The sequence below is a fragment of the Podarcis raffonei genome, chromosome 7 (assembly GCF_027172205.1).
Source record: "Podarcis raffonei isolate rPodRaf1 chromosome 7, rPodRaf1.pri, whole genome shotgun sequence".
Taxonomy (NCBI): domain Eukaryota; kingdom Metazoa; phylum Chordata; class Lepidosauria; order Squamata; family Lacertidae; genus Podarcis; species Podarcis raffonei.
The window spans coordinates 87,039,304-87,056,476 of record NC_070608.1 but is presented as its reverse complement, the minus strand read 5'-3'; the positions used below and the strand labels follow the sequence as shown (position 1 = coordinate 87,056,476).

The 17,173-nt window shown below is 43.3% G+C and overlaps 2 protein-coding genes across 18 annotated transcripts in view; both read left to right on the top strand.

The window, feature by feature from the left end:
• LOC128418020 (protocadherin gamma-A4-like) overlaps positions 1 to 17,173 on the top strand; it is a 299,406-nt gene that overhangs the window by 127,284 nt on the left and 154,949 nt on the right. The window contains exon 1 of one of the 17 annotated variants that reach the window (XM_053397382.1): positions 2,407 to 5,033. The exons of 15 other annotated variants lie outside the window; for them this stretch is intronic. In XM_053397382.1, the coding sequence (XP_053253357.1) occupies positions 2,631 to 5,033 (2,403 nt within the window). In that variant the 5' untranslated portion in view covers positions 2,407 to 2,630. Of the gene's footprint in view, positions 1 to 2,406; positions 5,034 to 14,170; positions 16,800 to 17,173 lie in introns of those variants that run through there. One more of the 17 variants, XM_053397373.1, reaches the window with a different exon arrangement.
• LOC128416876 (protocadherin gamma-B2-like) lies at positions 9,246 to 12,799 on the top strand. The gene is made up of 2 exons (XM_053394938.1): positions 9,246 to 11,568; positions 12,771 to 12,799. Exons 1-2 carry the CDS (start codon positions 9,246 to 9,248, stop codon positions 12,797 to 12,799), a joined length of 2,352 nt encoding a protein of 783 aa, XP_053250913.1.

Genomic DNA, 17,173 nt, shown 5'->3' with positions numbered 1-17,173 from the left:
CAGGGCCTTTGTGGAGAGAGATGCTGTGAAACAGAGACTGGTCATTATGGTGAAGGATAACGGGCAGCCGTCTCTCTCGGCCACCATGACTCTGAACCTGGTGTTTGCTGAGAACTTTCAGGAGGCCCTTCCGGAAATGAAGAGCCAACCCAGCAGCTCAGAGTATCAGTCTGACCTGCAGTTCTACTTGGTGCTGGCCTTAGCTGTGATCTCCTTCTTGTTCCTCTTGACTGTGATTCTGGCCGTTACAATGAAGCTCCGTCAGTCAGGGCATCCCAGGTTCCTACAGTGCTTTGGTCCTGTTCCCCATTCCAAGAATGGTGCCATCTTCCCACCCAACTTTGAAGATGGGACTTTGCCCTATTCCTACCAGCTGTGTCTGTCTTCTGAGACCAGGAAGAATGAGTTTGCCTTCCTTACACCCAATGTTCAGATGGCAGACAATATTCTTAGCGGTGAGAAATCTGATGTTCCTTTCACAGGGAGAAGTGAAAGCAATTTGCATTTGGACAAAGTTAATAATGACAAGGTAAATTTTCTTTTCAAAAATTATTTGTGCTGTATTTTCAATAATTTTTAACCATAACTATAATGGAAATATTAATTGTTTACATGTAGCTTACTCTAGCTGTTATATACTTTTCAGCAATTGGCAATTAAGAGGTTGTAGAATATTCTTCATTTTAGGTTGCTCTCAGAAAGTGCAACACTTGTCGTTGATTTTAATCTAAGATTATTTTGTAGCCAAGTTTGCTATACCAACAACTTATTTTCTTTTTGTAGAGCGAAGCTTATATTAGTTAACAAAATTAAATGGTGCCAGACAATCACCATTATAATTATGTCACATGTAAGGGCTATAGTGCTAAATTATAATTTGGTGAAATCTCGGCCAAATCAAGCAAGCAAGGACCAGAGGCAGAAGGTCTCCTTGATGGGCTGCAGATAAAGGAACAAGAGCTAAGGATGGAAGACAAGTTATATGTTCATGGACAGGCTTGTGGGCAGATATATCTGTTAGGCTAAGCTTGACCTTATTCTCATTCTCATTGAAGGACTGCAGGTCAAGAAACCTGCAGCATTCTTAGTAGCTGGAAATACGTTACTAATCCATGTGCGTCTAGCAAGTCTACGTAAATACTTATGGTAAGAAGTTGACAGAATAACATAGCTCAGGTTTCTTAAATTCACTCACCACTAGCACTTCATAAATGTTGCAGTAAGCAGATACATATGCCAAAGTAACAAGGTACATAGTCCCTAAAGGTCACTGACTGACAAAAAGATATGGGGAACATTGGCAAGAAGCCGTCAATAAACACATATCTGTAAGTGTGTGTCAAACAGATACTCTACATGCAAATCAACCAGATTTAACTGAATGTCATACATACATCTGTAGCAAATGAAAGATTCATGCCGTGTAACATCTGGAATAGTTCTGAAAAGTACAGGTGTCTCCCTCCACTTACACAGGGGTTATGTTCCTGGCCCCTGCAGGCATAACTGAAATTGTGTAAAGTGCCCCCCCCCTCCAAACACCCTCTTTGGTGCTCTACTGTATCCAAAAGTATCCACAACTAGAATTGAAGTTATGGGGCTGGCAGGAGGCTGCAGAATGCATGGAATAGGGGCTGCTGCTGCGCTACCCCACACATCAGCTGTTAGGCAAGGAATCTGAGCAGCCTAAACAAAGCCTCGCTGTGTCTCTAGTCTTCTCTGGGCTTCCTCTGCCCTCATTGCCGTCCTCTTTGGGTTCCAGGGAGGGTCTTCTTGTGAGCCACGTGGACATTTCAGCTCTCTTCTGGCATTTCCAGGTTTGGATTGAATTATTTAATTGTTTTCCAAAACCACACATATACATGGTTGAGTGCAGGTCGATATCATGTAAAGGGGGGGGGGAGGCCTGTATACAAAACTGAAATATTAATATTTTTATTCAACAGTAGAACAATATCACAAGTATTTAAAATGCATACCTCTGCCATACTCAAAGAAGCTTTATTGAAGACATTATATTTATTTAAATGAAAAAAGTTGTTGCAAGTCCTAGAAGCCTTTTGTAACATTATCTCAAGTTTCTCACAATAAGCAGGTAGATGGAGATGTGATGACTTCTCCTCTATGTTATTGATATTCTAAAGAATTTGAGTTACTGTGGGTTGTAATGACAAAATATAAAAAATACATTCTGGGTTGTTGCTTTTGCAAAATCACAAAAGACATTATGTGTTTTGCTTGCCACCCACATATACAAGAAAGCAGCAAGAAATCCCTTATATGTTATTTGCTGAAGACATAAGACACCTCTTGCAGTTCCTCATCTGAGACTCAGAGTGCCGCTGTTGACCAACATAGTTCTCACAGTGGAGCTGAAAATCCAGTGATTTGCTGCTTCTGCAATGTGATTGTTCAGTCACACAGAGCTGGGAAACAGCAGAACACAGGGACTTCTAAAGTGTTTTGCTGAGAAACAAAAACCACTGCAAAATACAGAAATTCAACAGCAACCAGTAGCCTTGTTTATCATCCCTCATTGAGCTCTTCTGCATCCAAATGGGAATGTGAAACTCCCCATCAGCTCAACGGATCACAGAAAACAAGGATAAAGCAAAATCCCTGAAAGAGGAATGGAAGATAGGCAGAAGGAAAACAGCAGATCAGTAAGAAGGCAAGTACCTCTCCTCTTACTATTCTCTCTGTGTGGTCAGATTGCCTCAGAGCACATTCATTATTCCATCCCTGAAGAAATGGAAAAGGGCTCCATTGTAGGAAACCTAGCCAAAGACCTGAGACTGAATAACAGAGAAATAGGAAATGGCAATCTGCATATCCTTTCCCTAGGTAAAAAGCAATATTTCACTCTCAGTGCAGAAAATGGGAATTTGTATGTAAGGGAGAGGATTGATAGAGAGGAATTATGTGGTCAAACTGCAATCTGCTCCATCAATTTTGAAGTGGTGGTTGGCAGTCCTATGAATATTTTTCATCTAACTGTAGAGATCCAAGACATTAATGATCATGCACCACACTTTGTAAATGGGGATATCAAGCTGGAGATAAGTGAATCCTCTTTAAAAGGCACCACATTTCTCCTTGGACAAGCTGAAGATCCTGATCTTGGGGTGAATTCTCTCCAGAATTACAACCTTAGCACAAATCAGTATTTTATCCTGGAAGTGAGAGAAAGAAAGGATGGAAAGAAATATGTAGAATTAATATTGAATAAGCAGTTGGATCGGGAAAGTGAAAGTAGTTTCCAATTAATCCTTACGGCGCTGGATGGAGGGAAGCCTGCCAAAACTGGAACAGCCAAAATATGGATCACCGTCATTGATGCAAATGACAACCCACCAGTCTTCACTCAAAAAGTATACACAGTCAAGCTGAAAGAAAATGCCCCCAAAGGATCATCAGTGGTCCAGGTGAAAGCCACAGATAGAGATGATGGTTCAAATGCCCAGATAAACTATAGTTTTAGTAACATCCCAGAAATTGCTCACCAAAAATTCTACTTGGATCCACAAGAAGGGACAATAACACTTAAGGAGGCTCTGGACTTTGAGGAAATAGAAGAATATGCAATGGCAGTGGAAGCAAGAGATGGGGGAGGATTAGTCGCTCAATGCAATGTTGAAATAACACTCCTAGATGAGAATGACAATGCCCCAGAAGTGATTCTTGCCTCTTTATCCAGCCCCATCCCTGAAGACTCTGCAGTAGGAACCCTGGTAGCTCTTATCAATGTAAATGATAGAGACTCTGGAGATAATGGGAAGATTGCTTGTGATTTACAACACAATTTGCCATTCAAGATGGTATCAGCCTCCAATAATTATTATAAGCTTCTTACAGATGCCCCCTTGGACAGAGAAAGAACTCCAGAGTACAATATCACAGTCACAGCCACAGACAAAGGCAACCCCCCTCTTTCCACATACAAAACCATCACACTGCAGATCTCTGACATCAATGACAACTGCCCTGCCTTTGAGAGACCCTATTATACTGCCTATGTCTTAGAGAACAACCCTTCAGGCTCCTCCATTTTCAGGGTCAAAGCCTCTGACCCAGATGTAGACCAGAATGCTCAAATCACCTACTCCATTCGCAACAGCATCACTGAGGGGCTGCCTCTCTCATCCTTCCTCTCCATTAATTCTGAGACTGGTACTATCTATGCTCAGCGCTCCTTTGACTATGAGCAAGTCAGGGAGTTTCAAGTGGAGGTGAGGGCCGAAGATGGAGGCTCCCCCGGCCTCAGCAGCAATGCCACCGTGAGAGTGTGTATTCTGGACCAGAATGACCAAAGCCCTCAGATTCTTTACCCTTCTCCAGGAGTAGAGGGCTCCTCCTTGTTTGAGATGGTGCCTCGGTCAGCAGAGGAGGGTTATCTGGTGACAAAGGTGGTGGCTGTGGATGCTGACTCTGGACACAACGCTTGGCTCTCCTACTATCTGCTCCAGGCAACAGAACCTGGGCTGTTCTCAATTGGTTCCCATACTGGGGAGATCAGGACCTCACGGGCTTTTCTGGAAAGAGATGCTGTGAAGCAGAAGCTCATCATCTTAGTCAAGGATAATGGGCAGCCACCACTATCCGCTACTGTGAGTCTCAACCTGGTGTTTGCTGAGAACTTCCAGGAGGCACTTCCGGAAATTAGCCACCAGCCCAGTGACTCTGAGTATCAATCGGATCTGCAGTTCTTCTTGGTGCTGGCCTTAGCTTTGATCTCCTTCTTATTCCTCCTGACAGTGATTCTGGCCATTCTCATGAAGCTTCGGCGATCAGGGAACCCCAAATTCCTGCAGTGTTTTGCTCCTGTTCCCCATTCAAACAACACAGTCATTTTCCCACCAAACTATGAAGAAGGAACATTGCCATATTCGTATCAGCTGTGCTTATCTTCTGAGTCCAGGGTACAGGAGTTCACCTTTCCAACACCCAATGTTCAAACCGCAGATAAGTCTAATGTGACTTTGACTGCCAATGGAGGCAATATCCTAAATTCTGAGATGGATAATGCGGATATGGTGAGTTTATTTTCAGTGGTACATGGTTAACATTTTAAGCATTCTCTTTATGTCTATAGGCAACTAGTATATTTTAAGCTGATTTATCTGAGTTTTTTCATATAAACATTCAGTTCACATGAAGATGGGGCAGCTACCCCCTCTGCTTGAACCTCACAGGTGTACTTGAAGCTGAATGTCTGTACAGAACATGCTGTACAGGTGTTCTCAAATAGGCCTTTTCTTTGTCATCAGAAAACTTGCAAATGGAAGGGTCTTTTGGTATGTGTACAGGCCTATTTGTAGATGTTCAGATCTTCAACTGAAATTGTGGAGATGAGTATGATCTTTCTTCATCCCCTCAACACATTCATCGGATGTGGATGTGGCATAAAGAAAATGCTATGTATGCCATCTAACCTTTATCTAATTTATCATTACTTCATTTTACTGATGAACTTCTGTTCTTCCACTTCATACCTTTAATGAAAAATGTGTTTGATAGAGATAAGGAGTGGGATGAGAGAGGGGGAGGAATGGGAGGGAGAAGGAGAGACAGAGAGAGAGAGAGATGTACCTTATACCATCAGAAAGCTGTATATTTTGTTCTGCTTTAGGGCAGTGAAAATTAGAGGGAAGGGTCCCAACTACATGGCTTAATTTTAGAATAAAATGTTTCAGGAAATACCTAAAATGATTCACCAAAGGTAGAACCAGCTTTAATAGTACTTTTATGTTTCTAAAGGTAAAGGTAAAGGGACCCCTGAACATTAGGTCCAGTCGCGGACGACTCTGGGGTTGCAGTGCAGGTAGAACCAGCTTTAATAGTACTTTTATGTTTCTAAAGGTAAAGGTAAAGGGATCCCTGAACATTAGGTCCAGTCGCGGACGACTCTGGGGTTGCAGTGCTCATCTCGCTTTATTGGCCGAGGGAGCCGGCGTACAGCTTCCGGGTCATGAGGCCAGCATGACTAAGCTGCTTCTGGCAAACCAGAGCAGTGCACGGAAACGCCATTTACCTTCCCGCCCATTTTTCTACCTGCACTTTGATATGCTTTCGAACTGCTAGTTTGGCAGGAGCAGGGACCAAGCAATGGGAGCTCACCCCGTCGCGGGGATTCAAACCGCCGCCCTTCTGATCAGGAAGCCCTGGGCTCTGTGGTTTAACCCACAGCACCACCCGCGTCCCTATGTTTCTAGTTCATTTTAAATGTGAAAAGTGCATCACAAACGTTTTAATAGTAACTCAGTATTATTTCCCCTTGCTTCTGAATACCCCCCAAGGTACTTCCTCATATAATCACTATATTTCAGATTGTGATTGGAGAAATAACAGTAGCAAAATATGGCTGAGGTTGCATTTGAGGTGTTTAAACAAATGTATTTTGTCAGCCAAATGAGAGCCAGATTAGTACTGCCAACTTGCACACACTTGTCTCACTGCCTATGCCACCCCCCACCAACCTGGCTCTTGTTGGGCTTTCTGGAGCAACCACCCCATCACCATGCCTCCCTATGAGGAAGGTGAACTGCCTCACTCTGAGCAAGATAGCCCAGGAATATACCTGCATCACTACTGCTTTTAAACTTTTAACTAAATCCAGTAAAGGTAAAGGGACCCCTGACCATTAGGTCCATTCGTAACCGACTCTGGGGTTGTGGCGCTCATCTCACTTTACTGACCGAGGTAGCAGGCATACAGCTTCCGGGTCATGTGGCCAGCATGACTAAACCGCTTCTGGCGAAACCAGAGCAGCGCACGGAAACGCCGTTTACCTTCCCGCAGGAGTGGTACCTATTTATCTACTTATACTTTGACGTGCTTTTGAACTGCTAGGTTGGCAGGAGCAGGGACCGAGCAACGGGAGCTCACCCCGTCACGGGGATTCGAACAGCCGACCTTCTGATCGGCAAGTCCTAGGCTCTGTGGTTTAACCCACAGCACCACCCGCGTCCCTTAACTAAATCTAGAAGATAACAATTAGCCATTGCAGTAAAGCAGAGGCAGTCCATCACTCACTTGGGTCTCCTCCAAGGAAAGACACCCCCACTTCCTTTGAAGCAATATGTTCTTCTGCTCCCTTCTCAAAATCCACCTTATTGCAAACTGGGCCCTCAGAAGCCTGGTTTTACTCCTTTCTGGACAAAAGCTTCATAGCAAATTCCAAAATTGATTGGATGTAGGAAGGTGACATCTCTGAACAGCCTTTCCTTTCCTATACCAAGTGTGGCTCTGCAGTTCATAGCAGGATGGGGGCAGGTCCAGGTTCTTCCTTTGTGGAGAGCAGTAGTCATTCCTCAGTTAACATGATTAAAGTTAGTCTCTTGAGTAATGGACCCATATCCTCAGGAGCACCCTATTGCACTTTGTGTGGTGTAGTGGTTAAGAGCGGTAGTCTCGTAATCTGGGGAACCGGGTTCGCTTCCCCGCTCCTCCACATGCAGCTGCTGGGTGACCTTGGGCCAGTCACACTTCTTTGAAGTCTCTCAGCCCCACTCACCTCACAGAGTGTTTGTTGTGGGGGAGGAAGGGAAAGGAGAATGTTAGCCGCTTTGAGACTCCTGAAGGGGAGTGAAAGGCGGGATATCAAATCCAAACTCTTCTTCTTCTTCTATTGAAATGTTGGCTTGATGGCATTGCATTGCCCAAGCTGTGAGCTGTGCAAAATGACTTGAGGTGACCTATTTCCATTAGGAAGGCTTCCAGGAGCTTCCTTGCTTTTGTTGCAAAGTGAACCACACTGAAGCAATTTTTTAAAAAAATCATAGTCAACATAGGTGTGTCTCCCAGGCTCTTGAACTAGCAGCCTGCAAACAAGCTCGCTGCCACCTAGTACAGCCTTTTCCGGCATAAGGAGAACAGTAGATAAATGAAATGTTTGAGTACCACTGAACACCGAAAAAAAGAAGAAGAAAACATTTGAATTTTTGCAGTTCTTTCATTGGAACAAGTAATTTGATTTGGGGTGCAAAGTCATTTTTCGGTAGGTATGCCCGCCCTGCGGAATGCCCTCCCATCAGATGTCAAACAAATAAGCACTTTTTGAAGACATCTGAATGTAGCCCTGTATAGGGAAGGTTTTAATGTTTGATAGTATTTTAATTTGTTAGAAGTCACCCAGAGTGGCTGGGGCAAGTAGAAGGTAATAATATTCTACTTTCTTCTTCTTCTTCTTTGGCAATCACTTGTAGCCGAGTTAGATTGTCTTCCAAAACTGGGTTTTAGCAGTGAGTCCATAAGTCACTGTGGAGACCAATTCTGGATCCACACATCCTTCCACAGTGGGGACACAGGTTTCTGGGCGGGAGCTGATCATGGTGAGGGTTTGCCAAGCGTGCCTTCCTCTTAGCTCATTTCTCCTTTTCGTCCTGAGTTCGAGTGTCTTCAAAGCCCATGACACCTTTGGTAAAGGCTGTTCTCCAATTGGAGCACTCGCAGGCCAGTGTTTCCTAGTTGTTGGTGTTTATACTACATTTTTAAAGATTTACCTTGAGAGAGTCTTTAAACCTTATTTGTTGAAATAATCATAATCATAATCATAATTCAAAATAAAAAAGTGGGATAATAATGCTTGCATTCTGATTTCTGCTCTGCCAAGCTCAGGATATTGTTTGGGTGCCAGTTCTTTTTGGACTAACTTGGGTGCCAATTCTTCGTACTAAACTAACAGCAATATCGTAGACATTATTTTAGTCCATGAAAACTTGTGCCACATTTGCTTTAAGACACCACAAGACAATTCTGTTTTTATTTTGAAAGTTGTTAACATGGATAAAAGGATGTTGACATGCAGCTGTAATTTGACAACATAAACAGTGGAGGACCAAAGACAACTCTCCTGGATGCTTCCAATTTGTGGTTGTCCTGGACACTCCAAAATATGAACACACCCAGGTTGCTTTTCAATTATAAGTTGAATGAAAAAGAATTCCTTGCAGTTCTCTGTCTGAGCCTCAGGATGTCAGTGTCAGCCAGTGTGGAAGCCACAGAGATTATGCAGGAGACCCCCAGGTAGTTTCCTAGAAAGGGATTGTTTCACCATTTCTGTACAGTAACAGCAGATCACAACAACCAAGCAATCTTGCTGGAAAGGTCAGTAAAAATTTAAGAAGGAACTGATTTACCTAGGCAGAAATCCAGCTTAGTCTTTGTTTTGGAGATTCCTTGTGATCAGATGACAATTTGATCATTACAAGCTGAAAAAAGGAGACAGCTATTTCTCAGGGATCTGTATGGATAGAAGAAACAAAAACAATGGAATGGCACTCAGAAGGCAAGTACTGCTTCTCTTATTTTTGCCTTTCTCCTGCTGGGCTGCCTCAGAGCAGATTCGTTATTCTATCCTTGAGGAGAAGCCAAAGGGTTCGGTTGTGGGGAATCTTGCTGAGGATTTGGGACTGAATGCCAGAGATATAGGAAGGCGCAATCTGCATGCTGTCTCTGTGAACAAAATGCAGTATTTCAGTATCAATGCAGAAAATGGAAATCTCTATGTAAATGACAGGATTGACAGAGAGGAAATATGTGGCACAACTCCACTCTGCCTTGTTAATTTTGAGGTGGTAATGGAAAATCCCCTTAATATTTTTCATGTGACTATTACAATTCAAGATATAAATGACAATGCGCCATTCTTTCTCAGTGGCAATATCAACTTAGAAACAAGTGAACTAACTTTGTTAGGAACACGGTTTTTCCTTGGGAAAGCTGAAGATCCTGACATTGGGATGAATTCTCTCCAGAATTACCACCTTAGCTCAAATCAGTATTTTACTCTGGATGTTAAAGAGACTCATGATGGAAATAAATTTGCAGATTTAGTGCTGCAGAAAGCACTAGATCGAGAGACTGAACAGACCCTTCACTTGATTCTCACAGCATTGGATGGGGGCGAACCTAGAAAAAGTGGGACTGCCCAGATATGGATTAATGTTACTGATGCCAATGACAACCCCCCAGTTTTCACTCAAGAGGTGTACAAGGTCAGTTTGAGGGAAAGTGTTGCAGTTGGATCGCTTGTGCTCCAGGTTACAGCTTCTGATAATGATGAAGGTTCATACGCCCAAATCAGGTATTATTTTAGTAATATACCACAGAATGCCAACAGGAAATTCAGTCTAGATCCATTGAATGGCTCAATCCTACTTATAGGGTTATTGGACTTTGAGGATATCAGTGAATATACTATATCAGTAGCAGCCAAAGATGGTGGTGGATTAGTGACACATTGCAAAGTTGAAATAAGCGTTCGTGATGAGAATGATAATGCCCCAGAGGTTACTTTAGCCTCCATCTTTAGCCCAGTTCCGGAAGATTCTATGTCAGGAACAGTCATTGCTCTGATCAATGTAAATGACAGAGATAGTGGAGATAATGGAAAAGTTACTTGCTACTTACAAGATGATTTACCCTTCAAAATTCTTCCCTCGTCTAACAATTACTTCAAGCTCCAGACAGACAGTCTCCTGGACAGAGAAAGAACTCCTGCATATAATCTTACAATCACAGCAATTGATAAAGGAACTCCACCTCTTTCCACACACAAAACAATCTCTCTACAGATCTCAGATATCAATGATAATGCCCCTACATTTCAGAAATCATCATACAACATCTACGTGCCAGAAAACAATCCTTCAGGTGCCTCCATTTTCACCATCAAAGCCTCTGATCCCGATATGGACCAGAACTCACGGATCACATACTCCATCCTCAACAGCAACATTGAGGAACTTCCCATCTCCTCCTATATCTCCATTAATTCAGAGACCGGCACCATCTATGCCCAGAGATCCTTTGACTATGAACAATTCAGAGAGTTCCATCTGCAAGTGAAGGCCCAAGATGGGGGTTCTCCCCCTCTCAGCAGCAATGTGAGCGTCAGGGTGTTTGTTCTTGACAGGAATGATAACAGCCCTCGTATCCTGTCCCCCTCACAAGAAGCCAAGGGCTCAGCCTTGTTTGAGATGGTGCCTCGTTCGGCCGAGGCAGATTATCTTGTCACCAAGGTGGTGGCCGTGGATGCAGATTCTGGACACAACGCCTGGCTCTCCTACCACCTGACTCAGGCCACTGAGCCGGCACTCTTCACGGTTGGTTCTCATACTGGAGAGATCAGGACAGCCAGGGCCTTTGTGGAGAGAGACGCTGTGAAACAGAGACTGGTCATTATGGTGAAGGATAACGGACAGCCGTCTCTCTCGGCCACCATTACTCTGAACCTGGTGTTTGCTGAGAACTTTCAGGAGGCCCTTCCGGAAATGAAGAGGCAACCCAGCAGCTCAGAGTATCAGTCTGACCTGCAGTTCTACTTGGTGCTGGCCTTAGCTGTGATCTCCTTCTTGTTCCTCTTGACTGTCATTCTGGCTGTTACAATGAAGCTCCATCAATCAGGGCATCCCAGGTTCCCACAGTGCTTTGGTCCTGTTCCCCATTCCAAGAATGGTGCCATCTTCCCACCCAACTTTGAAGATGGGACTTTGCCCTATTCCTACCAGCTGTGTCTGTCTTCTGAGTCCAGAAAGAACGAGTTTACCTTCCTGACACCATACAGTGGTACCTCAGGTTGAGAACATAATTCGTTCCGGAGGTCTGTTCCTAACCTGAAACTGTTCTTAACCTGAAGCACCACTTTAGCTAATAGGGCATCCTGCTGCCGCTGTGCCGCCGCTGCACGATTTCTGTTCTCATCCTGAAGCAAGGTTCTTAACCCGAGGTAATATTTCTGGGTTAGCAGAGTCTGTAACCTGAAGCGTATGTAACCTGAAGCATCTGTAACCTGAGGTACCACTGTAATTTCTACAGCTGGTATAAATGTGACATGCTTTTTGAAGTTCAGGGGACTCAATCACAGATAAAGACAAACAGATAAAGACAAAAACCAAAGAAAGTTGGGACTGATAGATCTATCTTTGATGAATCAATAATTATCCCCACTATTTACTCATTTTGGGGTACAAATCCAGGGATTAGTTCAGTATTATTTCTTCCGAAATAGTTGTACAATAGGTGCAATTCTTGGTATGTCCTTTATAGCAAATTTGCTTCCCATAGGATCTACATAATTCTCTGTTTAACATGGTGTAGCATATAGATTTTGTATAATATGTGGAATTATATAATGTAGATACTATTTAGCTCTACTTGGGTCTAGAGCACTGGATACCACCCATGGTATCTAGTGTTTGAGAAGGGGAAACCTTTGTAGCACACAGTAAGTGAATCTAATATTGCCCATGAAATAATGCCACGGGGGATCATTAAATCCTGGAAATGATATGTCAAGAAGGCACACTGATTTGTTCTTATCCATAAAATATAGGTGGGGGGAAACTAATGTGCTCTGGTGTTGGGATGGAGTAGGGAAAGGGGAGAAGGAATGCTGACTGAGGGATACATACCTGTCTTTCAAAGATTTGCTTTAGGATAACGTTGTAACTGCTAGTTGACTTGACTATCACAAGGAGCCACAATGTCAGACCACAATGTCAGAAGTGATGATACAAGTACTCTTGAACAAAACAGAGTATCTTGACCCATTTTAATCTGCTTTCGGGCCTTGGTTATGGGTCTTAATTGACCTTTGTCACTCTGATGGGTGATCTTTACTAGGGGAAGTACAGGGGAAGTATAATCCTGTTGACCTTACCTGATTTCTCAGTGGATTTTGACACAATTACCTTTATATTTTTCTGAACTGACTTAATGGGATGGGTACTGGAGACACTGTTTAACAATGGTTCTGGTTCTATTTCCAGAGTTGGTTTCTGAAAACAACCTTGGGTGATTGTCTTTGAGCCCGCTGGCAGTTGTGCTGGTGGGTGCCACAGGGTACCATTTTGTCTTCAGTGCTGTTTGACATCTATATATGAAGCCTCTGGAGATAGTCATTGAGAAATTTGGGGCAATGTGTCATCAGCATGCTGATGATGCTGAGCTCTACTTCTCTGTAACTTCTGAATCAGAAGCGGTTGTGCAAGCCCTGGACTGGTGCCTAGGCTTAGTGTTCAGCTGAATGATGGCCAACAAAACGCTGAATCCTGGCAAGACAGAGGAGCTTTGAGTGGGTGTCCCTGAGGCTGGATAACTGGTCAGTTGTTTGCTTTGGATGGGGTCCTCCTGAAAGAGCAGGTTCATAGTCTGGGGGTGCTACTATATCAATATTTGTCACTAGAGGCCCAGGTGACCAGAATTCCACAGTCAAGGAATCCTCCTGTCACCTGCTAACACCTTTTCTTTCTCAAAGCCAATGTTGTTTTTTAGGAGGAAGGAAGAAACTAACAAGAATAGGAGAGCAAAAGCTCTGGTTTCTAATCAAACACTAAAAAACCCTATTTTGTTTGTTTTGTTTTCGTTTGACACACTTTGGTTTATGTTTGTGTTCTATAGGACAGCTGAGATCACTGTCAACTCATAGGTTTATTCTGATTTATTTTGGGGAAATATCCCTTCTAATAAAACTGAAAAAAGCAAGAGATCTCTGGTTGGGTAAACTTATCTGTTACATTTTGAGATTATATCTTTGGCATCAAAGCAGAAATCACAGATATCAGCAACAATTGCCCATGTTTCTATCAGGGAAATGCAAAATAAGATCAATGGTATATCAATGCTGGGATATCAGTGCCGTAGTTCTAGTTTCCATTCATTCTATGAAGCTTAGTCAAGTTTCTCGTTTAGTACAAATTATTTCCAGACAAAACAGTGCAACAGTCACTGTAGTAAAGCCCCTTAAAGTAAAAGCCGCTGAAGAGGTAATTCAAAAAGAGAAAGGAAAAAAGAAATGCTGGCGCATTATTTGTGGAAGCAGATCCTTGTATAGCAGGAAAATCGCACTTGGAGAAACACAGAATCATATCAGAGGAGATTCCCACCCCAGTGCCAAGCCCTGCAGGAAAGAGAAAATCCCCAATATATGACTGTCCAGACTCTGCTTGAATAACTGCAGCAAAGCAGCTCCATTGCTGAACAGCTCTTAGCATTGGGATGTTTCTCCTTCACATTCCAAAATATAATACCCAAACTGCTGTTCTATTTTCAACTACAGTAAATGAGAAAAAATCCCTTGTAGTTCTCCATCTGAGCCTCAGGGTGTCACTGTTGGCCAGTGTGGCAGCCAGACTGATAAGAGAAAAGATCCACGCATGTGTTTCCTAAGGAGCAACTATTTAATCATTGCTGTGCAAGTTGGACAAGCAGCACATCACAAAGACAGAGCAATCCTGCTAGAAAGGAAAAGAAAAATCAACTACTTTCTATAAACATTAAGAAGAAAGGCAGCTTATTTTTCCTTATGGTGATCCTGCACCTTGATGGGGCTTTGATCTGATCTGCAAAAGGAAGCAGCTAATTTGTTGTAAAGCCAGATGGACAGAAGACACGAAGACAATGGCAGAGCGTTCAGAAGGCAAGTACTGCTTCTCTTACTTTTGTCGCCTTCCTGCTGGGCTGCCTCAGAGCAGATTCGTTATTCTATCCCTGAGGAGATGGCAAAGGGTTCGATTGTGGGGAATCTGGCCAAGGATTTGGGACTGAATACAAGAGATCTTGCAAAGCGCAATCTGCATGCTGTCTCTGTGAACAAAATGCAGTATTTCAGTATAAATGCAGAGAATGGAAACCTCTATGTAAGTGACAGAATAGATAGGGAGCAGCTATGTGACATAACTCCCATTTGCGTAGTAAATTTTGAAGTGGTAGTTGAAAATCCCCTCAATATCTTCCATTTAACTATAGCAATTCAGGACATTAATGATAATGCACCACTGTTTCCCAATGACAACATCAACTTGGAGACAAGTGAACTTACTGTACCAGGCGCACGATTTCTCCTTGGGAAAGCTGAAGATCCTGACATTGGGATGAATTCCCTCCAGAATTACCAGTTGAGCACCAATCGGTACTTCACTTTGGAAGTTAGAGAAATGGAAGATGGAAGTAAAAATGCAGAACTGGTGTTGCAGAAATCTTTGGATCGGGAAAGTGAGCACTCTCTTCACTTGATCCTTACAGCCTTGGATGGGGGGGAACCCAGAAAAACGGGGACTGCCCAGATATGGATTAATGTCACAGATGCCAATGACAACCCACCAGTTTTCACTCAAGAAGTGTACAAGGTCAGTGTGCATGAAGAAGCTCATGTTGGGTCCTTTGTGCTCCAAGTTGTAGCCTCTGACAAAGATGATGGTTTAAACGCCCAGATCAGATATGAATTCAGCAACATTCCAGTGAATGGACAAAAGAAATTTGGCCTGGATCCAGTTGATGGCATAATCTCACTTCTGCAGATGTTGGATTTTGAGGAAACAAGAAGATATACTATGACAGCAGCAGCAAAGGATGGAGGTGGATTGGTGACACACTGCAACATTGAAATAAATGTTCTTGATGGGAATGATAATGCCCCAGCAGTGACGTTAGCCTCCATATTCAGCCCTGTTCCTGAAGATTCGCTGCCGGGAACTGTCATTGCTCTGATCAATGTAAATGACAAAGATAGTGGAGATAATGGAAAAGTTACTTGCTACTTACAAGATGATTTACCCTTCAAAATTCTTCCCTCATCTAACAATTACTTCAAGCTACAGACAGACAGTCTCCTGGACAGAGAAAAAGCTCCTGCATATAATATTACAATCACAGCCACTGATAGAGGAACTCCACCTCTTTCCACACACAAAACAATCTCACTACAGATTTCTGATATTAATGATAATGCGCCTACATTTCAGAGATCAACCTACAGCATCTATGTGCCAGAAAACAATCCTTCAGGTGCCTCCATTTTCACCATCAAAGCCTCTGATCCCGACATGGACCAGAACTCACGGATCACATACTCCATCCTCAACAGCAACATTGAGGAGCTTCCCATCTCCTCCTATATCTCCATTAATTCTGAGACCGGCACCATCTATGCCCAGAGATCCTTTGACTATGAACAGTTCAGAGAATTTAGGGTGCAAGTGAAGGCCCAAGATGGGGGTTCTCCCCCTCTCAGCAGCAATGTGACCGTCAGGGTGTTTGTTCTTGACAGGAATGATAACAGCCCTCGTATCCTGTCCCCCTCACAAGAAGCCAAGGGCTCAGCCTTGTTTGAGATGGTGCCTCGTTCGGCCGAGGCAGATTATCTTGTCACCAAGGTGGTGGCCGTGGATGCAGATTCTGGACACAACGCCTGGCTCTCCTACCACCTGACTCAGGCCACTGAGCCGGCACTCTTCACGGTTGGTTCTCATACTGGAGAGATCAGGACAGCCAGGGCCTTTGTGGAGAGAGACGCTGTGAAACAGAGACTGGTCATTATGGTGAAGGATAACGGGCAGCCGTCTCTCTCGGCCACCATGACTCTGAACCTGGTGTTTGCTGAGAACTTTCAGGAGGCCCTTCCGGAAATGAAGAGCCAACCCAGCAGCTTGGAGTATCAGTCTGACCTGCAGTTCTACTTGGTGCTGGCCTTAGCTGTGATCTCCTTCTTGTTCCTCTTGACTGTGATTCTGGCCGTTACAATGAAGCTCCGTCAGTCAGGGCATCCCAGGTTCCTACAGTGCTTTGGTCCTGTTCCCCATTCCAAGAATGGTGCCATCTTCCCACCCAACTTTGAAGATGGGACTTTGCCCTATTCCTACCAGCTGTGTCTGACTTCTGAGACCAGGAAGAATGAGTTTGCCTTCCTGACACCCAATGTTCAGATGGTAGACAATATTCTTGGCAGTGAGAAACCTAGTGTTACTTTTACAGGCAATGAAGGAAACAATTTTCATTCTGAAAAGGCTAAGGATGAAGAGGTAAGCTTTATGGTTAGGAAATATTTGTATTGTACTTTTGATACCCTTCCCCACATTTTTTTAGCAGTTATGGAATAAGAGGAGATTGGTAAGTGGAGTGTAATAAAAAAGTGACAATTCTTTTTATGGAGAGATGTAGAAGGTATAACCTCCAAGAATCAGTATTGAGCTTTTAAACTTGTTCATAAATGATCTAAAATTAGGAGTGAGCCATGATGTAGCCAAGTTTGCTAATTCCAAATAGTTCAGAGTGGTTAAAACAAGAAGGGGTTGCAAAGAGCTCACAAAGGATCTCTCCAAACCACACCGAGTGAATAGGCAGTAAGATGGCAAATGCAATTTAATGTGAACAAGTGTAAAGTGGGCCAAAAGAA